The sequence below is a fragment of the Cynoglossus semilaevis genome, chromosome 13 (genome assembly GCF_000523025.1).
Source record: "Cynoglossus semilaevis isolate Cse_v1.0 chromosome 13, Cse_v1.0, whole genome shotgun sequence".
Classification (NCBI taxonomy): Eukaryota; Metazoa; Chordata; class Actinopteri; order Pleuronectiformes; family Cynoglossidae; genus Cynoglossus; species Cynoglossus semilaevis.
Genome location: NC_024319.1, coordinates 13125678 through 13134810, shown reverse-complemented (window position 1 = coordinate 13134810; position 9133 = coordinate 13125678). Strand labels below are relative to the sequence as shown.

The window sequence follows — 9133 nt, the reverse complement described above, 5'->3', positions numbered from 1 at the left end:
TGCAGCTTTCTGAGCCACACATTATGTGGGCTTGACCGTTTTCTTCCACTGAGAATTTTGTAGATCCCAAAAGGAAGTGTAAGAGCGAAGACTCGATTAAAATTGGTAAAAGAATGATTAAAAAGACAGAAATAACTAAAAGAGGGGCAGAAAAGAAGAATATGTGGGAGAATGCTGGGTGAGATACGAGAGTCATGATGAGGAGAAGCAGGAACGTGGGAGTGAAAGCATGTCTGTGAGGTGTTCAAACGACCTATAGACCAGTCCAACCCTTCCCAGCCCAACCCAGGTTTGGCCAAACCGAACGAGGTTTTACTCCTCTTGCTTCCTGTGAGCTTCTCCTCAATTAGATACACTCAAGGTAAGCAGGAAGGAATCCGGATGGGCCCTGACAGGCACTTGGTGTGCTGGGAAATCTCATTAGGCCAATCTGAACGCCTTCCAAGCCCGCTCCCTGCTCCTGCACACCAGATGTGGGGCGAAGGACACATTACGAGCTTTGTGCTCAGTGGCCTGGGTGCTCTTTCTCTCTTTCTGCTTTTTCTCACGTCAGACGGAAAATGTACTGTAGAACCAAACAGTTACTATACAGGTATGCGCACACACGTCTGTGATCTGTGATGTACAAGGTCAGCTGTAAAGACGCAATAACTATAGATACCTGCGGGCACAAGAAAGGAGCATAAGATAAAGGCAGACAAGAAATCCTCCAACCTTTGCTCGTCTCCTCCTTCTCCATTACTACTGAGAACAATCCTCCAAAGGTCCGCAGCCACTAGCTCCTTCTGCTGGTCCACCAGGCTGAGGCTGGGGAGCTGCAGCTGACAGGAGGTGCTCTCTGACAGGCTAAAATCACGGTATGGAACAAAGGTCTGCTGGAGCTCATCCCAGTACTCCAGGCTGCATGGTACCTGTAGGAAATAAACATTAAATGTTTACACAAGTATTATACTCCAAATTATTTGTACTCTATTAGATGTGAATATATATATGTATATAGTACAAATATATATATATATATATAATATTAAATATAATTAGTAATATACATACTACTAATATGTTATACATTTATTCATTTATTCTTTCGGAGAAAGGTGACTTTACCACAGACCACCAACACAGCCACAGACCATTCCTCATACCACTACCAATACTAACTAAACACTCTGTGACTGTTTGCTACAGGTAGCCATTAGCACAGAAGAACCCGGAGAAGTTTCTCACACTGAGTAGCAATCGGGTTCTGTGAACATTCTCACATTATGTGACGACTGCTCAGGCTCCTTCGGTTCCTCTCACATTAGCATAAATGTGTCTGGAGCTCCTGTGTGAACGGAACCAGGTGGTCTGTCCCCTCTCAACCACCGGCAAAAGGCCACTACTGATGGATCAGAAGTGGCAGGCGTCTCTGGAGCACACCTGAAGGATGCCAGGCCATGAGCCAGTGTGCAAATGTGTGTGCAGTAAGTGAGTACATTAGGTGGTGCACATGTGTCTGTGACAGTCTAACAGTTAACCAGAGGCACTGCAGCTCCCAGGACAATTACCAAAATCACGGAAGTATCAACAAGCTGTTGTGTACATGCTCACGAGGGGACAAGGGCTCACAGAGAGGACGATTATGTGTCTGTTCATTCGTCCATGTGAGCCTGATGGATGAAGTAACTGTAACTTGTATCATGTATTATATCATGTATTTACTGCCACAAGGGCTTTCCTGGAATCAGCTTCTCATAATTGCACCTGACAGAGTTCTGCACCCGCAACCCCCACACTGAGCCACTGAAGAGGAAATCTCCACAGAGCATAGCCAGAACTGGACTGCTGCAAGCAGAGCATGCCTTTTTCCACCTGTGATATTTAATACACGTGACCGCATTCAGAAATGAATATGCGGTACACACATATAGAGTACAGTGGAATACATTTGCATGGTTGAATTTACGTCATGTTCCCTCTGACTTGTGCTCCTGGCCTTGGAGGAGAACAGGAATGAAATCAATAACCCGTTCATCCAAATCTTACAGGGATGATGGAAGAAAGAAAAAAAAAAGAATAAAATAAATTTAAGCTTTGTTGAGTTGGACGTCTGGCACTGAGTTTGGGAAGGAGAATAAACCTGTATACATGTCAGACGAAGTGTATATAACTGTTTGAGAGGATGCCTATGTGTAATTGCACCTATGAAAGACAATACACATGTATACACATGTGTATACACAGGTGTGCTTATGTGTGTGAGTGCATGATACATTCTGGCCTGTGTCAGTTTCCACTTCTTGATTGTGTGTGTGTGTGTACCTTATCTGATAAACAACATTTACCTCTGAACGGATGACATTCCCTTGGCTGGATGAAACTAAAAATTGAGTTTTTCCTCAAACTCTTGGCACAACAGGCCTGGCAGAGAGAACTCTGGGTAAAATATCAGCTGAGGAATCTCGATCTTTGAGTCAAGGTATAATATTTAAAGTTGGTTCAAGCGGAAAACTCATTTGACAGCGTACAAATAAAACTTTGGACAAACATATATTTATATTCAGAAACACAGTGTGTTTAGAGTATTATCTGCAGGAAAACAAAGGCACTCTGCATCGACTGACCAATCACAATCTCTACCAGAGCGGCAGCCAGTCTGACCCTTCCTCCTGTATGTCAGAGCTTAAACTGACCATGACTGAGGCCCCAGCTGACTTTCATAGGATGCTTCTTTCAACATTGCAGGGTGCAAGATAAGGTCAGAGGATGGTGCTTCCTCTTGCACAGGAAGAAGCCTGAATTAGTAATTAGTGACCACTGTGTGACCCTATGGCAGTAAAAGTGGCAGTAGTGTGACTCACAGTTCAGTTTTAGTTTGAAAAGTCCTTGAACATGTGAATAGTATAATATTTAACATGTTTAAACCCAAACTTCTACTGTCTGTCTGACTATAATAATAATAATAATAATAATAATAAATTTTATTTATAGGCGCCTTTCTGGACACTCAAGGTCACCGTACACAATACAAGAAAAGACAGTAAAAACATTAAAACATTATGAGACAATGTAACTATCTTCTTATCTATCCATAATGGCTACACTGCAAATTATTGACCCCTTTACCAAAATGAAAACACAGCATAAAATATACAAGTTAAAGGAAGGAAAACGTATGGTGGAATAATTTCAGTTTTCAAGTAAACCCAGGTGCGATCAGTGCTACAGTTCAAATAATGTGTCAGTGCAACTGAAGACTCCCTGAGCTGGGCAGAGGCTGTGGCCACTGACATCCACAGCCTTGACTGCCATTACTTGTATTAACAACATCAACACTGCCATTAGGTCTTCTGTTATTCCACTGATGCTTATATGTCTGAAAATTCCTCCGCTAGCTACTTCTTATCAGCAGGCAGACAAATTGAACTGACATCAGCTTGAGCAAATGTTTACTCAGGAGATGTAATGAAAATTGCTCTGAAAATGACTCCTGCAGTGCTGTCTCAGGTGGGCTCATACACGTTAACATTAATCAGTGTGGAAAATCGAGAATAAGCCCATGCGGGGATCGTAACACTCATCCTTTTATTTTGTTTTTCCTGCAATGCCAAACTTTTCAGAAGGGGAGTAGAATTTGGGAGGATGAGGTGCAAGTACTCAGGATCACATGAACCACATGGACAGTCTTTTATTTTTACAGCACATTAGCTGTGACTAATCCAGAGCTGCTTGAGTGCTGTCCCACAAAAATAATAGTTATTTTGGCCAAAATACCCGGGCGCTCTTTCTGCTTCAACGTCGCAGTAAAGTGAAATGCCCGACCATGGCTCCATCTGTTTTTTAGAAAAAACGAAAATGCTGTGTGTTTCTATTAATTTGAGACAAGGCTGAAAGCAGACCTGTGTTTTTCATAATAACAACAATGAGACAAACAACAGCTGTGGCAGTGGTTTTGGCCTAAAGTTGCTGGTTCATCTCAGGCCACAATGCTTTTAAGATACAGGGTTGCAGACCAGCAGTGAGTGCTGTGATGGCTGCATGAAGCCCTGCTGAAACTTGAAAGCCTATCCCACAGTGCCATGCACAAAGGCAACAGCAGGGGACCAGATGGTGTTGTGTTTGTCTGTAAAAGTCAGTCAGGTTGTGGTAACTGCCTTGAAAAAGTGAGTGATTGATTGAATGTAAACATCTGTATATTGACAATGCCTCGCACCAGCAGTGAGACAATGTGAGTGTGCATTTAGAACAGAAAGTGTTTGGCTTGATTTACTACATGCTGAAGCTAAACTGGACTTCTCTGCCTCAACTGACTGAATCACCGCTCCTGTGTTTACCCTCGGTTTCTCAGACGTCAGAACCCCACAGAGAGGTAGAAGGAGGTGAAAACGACAAGAGGGAGATGGAAAAGAACAGTAAAGACACCTGCTTATGATTCAGAGAACTGGACCACACGGAGGTAGGGAGGTGAGAATGAGTCACCTTCCGTTCTCCTTCTATCCCTTCATCATTTGGACCGACTGCAGGTGGGAACAAGAGGTTGATTTTGTAAAAAATCTGTCACTTTTCTGCTGCTCCACCCATAACAATGAGGCTTCCATCGCACAGTATGTAAAAATAACCCAGGCACCAATTTGACATAGAGTAATGGAAGGATGTTTGAATTCCCCCTCTGAGATACTGGAACCAGTTGGGAAACCACAACTATTTAAATGCAGGAAATCTTGATTTTATAAAATGTTAATATGATATACTCTGGGGACAGGCAAACCCACCGACCCCCCTTTTCATCCAGTCAATACTCTTTGCTGGAGAGAGGGAGCAAAGGGAGGAGGTGGGGGTGGGGGGGTAACACAAGGAGAAAAGGAGACATTAGTATAGATGAAAATGAGTAAAAGGGTAGATTTCTTTCTTGGTAAATATATTTTTTTACCCTGCAGCTGCAGGTAAACTGGTCTTCAACTGGAAACAAAGTTGTCAGTGGTGACAAATCACAACATAACTCAGGACTAAATATCACCCTCTTTTCCACCTGCATTTTTCGTTCCCAAAGCCTCTCACTTTTCATTTTTCAAAATCTATCAGCCTCCATCTTTATGTGGCCACATGGTAATTTTAGAGGCCTGAGAAATTGTTCTCTCTCTCTCTCTCTCTCTCTCTCTAAGTTGTTAGGAATACATTTCTGTCATCTTTAGCTAGAATAACTTCCTGGTCTTTGGTGTAAAGCAAGTGACTTTGAAGTTTAAAGTTTTGTTAAATAGAAAGATCCACTGTTCTCAGCACGTGCCCAAACCATCTCCACCTCACCCCTCTAACTTTATCTCCAAACTGCTCCACCTTAACTGTTCCACTGATCTGCTCATTTCTAATCCTGTCCAGCCAAGGTAATCTCAGAATATTCATCTTCAACATCCAACTCAGCCTTTTTTTTTTACCTACTGTATCTAAAGCAGACATCATAGCAGGACTCACTTCTGTCAATTCATCCATTACTCTGAATGGTCCCTAGGCATTTAAACTCATCCACACTTTTTTTACACTAACACAGGCATGGTGCAGCTATAATATTAAATGTAATTTTGTCTCAAAGCTGAGTGAGGTGTACAGCTCTACTGTATAAAACACATGGTGCTTCTACAGTACTCCAGTAAGCTATAATGTCTCAGTAACATTTGGTGATATTTACATAGAATTATATAAGATTTTATATATAATTGTACATAATAGATTTTTGGATATACATGAAATCAATGAAATCAAACAGTTACAGTGTGTACCACTTCACAGACCACTTACAGACTACTTCAGTCATGGACAAGAGCATGACAACAGGATTCAGAGCACCCTCTGCAGTATTAAGGTTTGGACTCGCAGCTGCTGAGCTCTGTTAAATCTTCAATCAAAATGACTTTGCCTGATGATGAACGAAAGCCCAGCTGAAATAATCCACATAGATCCAGTACCATGTCTCCTATACAGAGTCCTTAACACTGTGTGAGTGTTTGGACTAAAATATGAGGTAAGTGGGGCCGTGTTACGTATCTGTACAAGGATCAAATGTCCAATAATTACTCTACAATCACTTCTTACAAAAAGCCCATGACACATGATACTGTTTTTAACAGCGTTGACAAAATGCATCAGAGAGGCTTTCAACAATGGATTCAAACCAGTTCAAATATACACTTTGTAAGTGATGTTTTTCATTAATTCTATAATGGCACCTCGTGTAATATGCTTATTGCCATAGCTGCTGAAGTATCCCATTGCAGACGTATAGTTTCGGCCTCACTTCCCGGTCAGGATGTTTACATTGACGTCACAATCGCAAAAACAGCAGAATTAGCAGACCCGTTCCTGATGTACTGACACACATGGCTCTTGGACAGTGCCGGCTGCATTTCTTTTTGAATCAGATCCTAAATACTGCTGTACAACTGTTTTGACAATTCTGTGAGCTGTCCTCTTTTCACCACTTCCCTCTGCAGAAGTCCCATCACCTGATTCCTTTTAAAAGACTCATCAGAAGGGAAAGGGCCACGCCAGATGACAGGAGGAGTGGAGTGAAAGATGTGGAAACCACATGTTAATCAACCACTGGGTCTACATCTCCTGCTGCGTAATATACTCTCATGCAGATAAGAACATGTCTGCTGCTGAAAACCTTTCAAACACACACACACACAGTACATAAATGACCATCCTCTCGCTCCATCTCTCTCGTCGTTCCTGTCAATCTGTTCCCTTTAACCAGCTTCTCCCTATCATCTCTGTCTATCACCGCCTATTCCTCCAGCCTTCTTTTTCACCAAATACATCAACTCTATCTGTTCTCTGCTGTAACTCAATATGCAGCCAATCAGCTACACATTTTGGAGTCCTTGCTCATTACAGACTTTACAGCTGTGGGGCCTCGCTGGGACGACAGACATCTGCAGAACCTTCCAATATCTCTGCCTCTCCTGGGCCGGCACACATAAACAGACTGAAGAAAACATCTGTACTGTAGGTGAAATGATGGTGGGAGTTCGGGAAAGAATCTGAGAGATAAAGGGAGGATATGGAAAGATGAGAAACTTATGCTGCAGATGGTAAAAAACGAAACAGAAGTGGGAAAATGAAGGCCAACTTTGAGGCTTATATATGTCATTCCAAAATCCTTAAAAAGAACTGAGCTTTAAAAAAGTTTGTCACTGAGATTAATTTTGGGATAGAAACATTAACTTTGGATAAATATTTTATGAGGAATGAGTCACATTTGGAAAAATATTCCAGGGGTTTTCTCTATTTGCTGTACGTGCTGTTACTTTTTTAAACTGTTGCATCAGCCATGAACTACTGCTCACTGTTGTTTCATGGATGCATAAGCTAATGCTTTACCAGGAGCTGAAAATGATCTTTTCAATTAAATCTTAATTTGGATTAAAGATACTAAAAACTGCCATTTAGTGACCAACAAGTGACCAACACTTAGTAATACAGCAGTAACGTGTTAGCTAAGAAACGCTGATGACTTTGAATTTCTCAAAGACGAGAGCACTAGGGAGGATGCAAAAGAATGGGTTTTGGGAGCAGGGTTCCTTGGAGAATGAAAAACCTGGACTAAGAAGCAGCAGAGAGAAAGGCAGGAGATGAGTGATAGGAGGAAAAGTGGGATGTCCTCTCCCCCGGCGAGGCCCTGAAGACTCAGTAGCTGCTACAGCCTGCCAAAATATAACCTCATCTGGGACGGAGACACCTGGCTATTCACACCAGAGTATGCAGAATGACTTCCACAGCTGTCTGATCATGTATTACATGTTTGGAAGAACAGCAGGAGTCTCTGTCATTCAATAACTTGTAGGGTATGGGAGTTCTCATGACTCATGTCATGGGAATCATTATGGAACACGGCCCAAGTCCAAGACAGTTTATTTCTCTTTCATTGCAGGTGATGTTAGGAAGGGAGCAGTGAGTGAGAGCAGTTTAGTCTCTCTCATACTGCTCCTTCGTTACAAAGATTATTACAAAGTTTTACACGTTCTAACGGAGCCAATAAATCATTGTTTCTCGTTACCTGCAGAGCATCACCCAGGTCAGCTGTACTGATCTCGGGGTCCTCTGTGGTGTTGAAGGGCACAGGAGTGATCCTGACAAAGGTGAGGACACGGGGTTCAGGGTATCTCCACAGCATCACTCCAGGACTGTCCTCTGTTTCGCTGAAGAAAGTCACCTCATGGGGTCCTGGCAGTCGATGGGACGCTGCAAAGGATTGTGAAAAGTATAAGAATAGCTTTACTTTAATCCGACAGAAATCTAAAAGTAAACTTATACTTGACCATAAGAGGAAACAGAAAAAGTCAGGAGGAGAACAGATGGAAAATATACTATATCAATATAGGACAAAATGAAAAAGACATGAGGCTAAAGCTGGCCGAAACAAAGAAAAAGAGGATAAGATGAAGCATGATAGTGGATCAAACAAAATAACAGAAAGAGCAACTGAGAAGCAGAGGATGGACTGAAAGGCATTTGGATGGATTCAACAGTTTAATGTACAGCAGAGTTCACAATGTTGCTTATATCCAGTAGTTTAAAACACATTTTCCTTAAGACTCTCATAACAAAGAGCCTGTTCAGAGACTTAACATGCTTACTGAAATATTTATGATCCATATGGAAAAACATCTTTCTTTCAATTACATTAAGATGAGCTTTTGAGTCATAGAATATTTATACACAAGTTTTGTCTGGAGGCAATAATATTTTATGGTTGCATTGAAAATAAAAATTAACCCCACCCACATAAAATGTTCTGAGAAACACTATAGATGTTAGCAGGCAAACCAGTGTGTGTGTGTGTGTGTGTGTGTGTGTATATGTGTAGGAGGTCAAATATAAACAAGGTGGCTAAGTAAACAGATTTGCAATTGACTAAACAACCAAGGACTGAGCTTTGCACCTGTAACAGCTGGACAACAGTGAGATCTAAACGTCTGAGTGTTGTTTGACTTCAGTCTTGGCTGCTGTTTGTGATTCAAGTCCTTTGGAAAAATGTTTATTTGAAAAAAAAAAAATCCACCAAGAGCAGAACTTCTGCTTTGTTTGGCCGCTGGGGATACAAACACTGAGACTTTCTTTGTAGAAAACACATTTCAAGAGGCAGTGAAATTTG

The 9133-nt window shown here is 41.7% G+C and overlaps 1 protein-coding gene across 3 annotated transcripts in view; it reads right to left on the bottom strand.

Annotated features, from left to right (window-relative positions):
• vps13b (vacuolar protein sorting 13 homolog B) overlaps nt 1–9133 on the bottom strand; it is a 285627-nt gene that overhangs the window by 48498 nt on the left and 227996 nt on the right. For all 3 annotated transcript variants that reach the window (XM_008323736.3, XM_025061607.1, XM_025061606.1), the window contains 2 exons: nt 8036–8220; nt 715–911 (listed from right to left, as the gene is read on the bottom strand). In XM_008323736.3, the coding sequence (XP_008321958.1) occupies nt 715–911; nt 8036–8220 (382 nt within the window). The remainder of the gene's footprint in view (nt 1–714; nt 912–8035; nt 8221–9133) is intronic.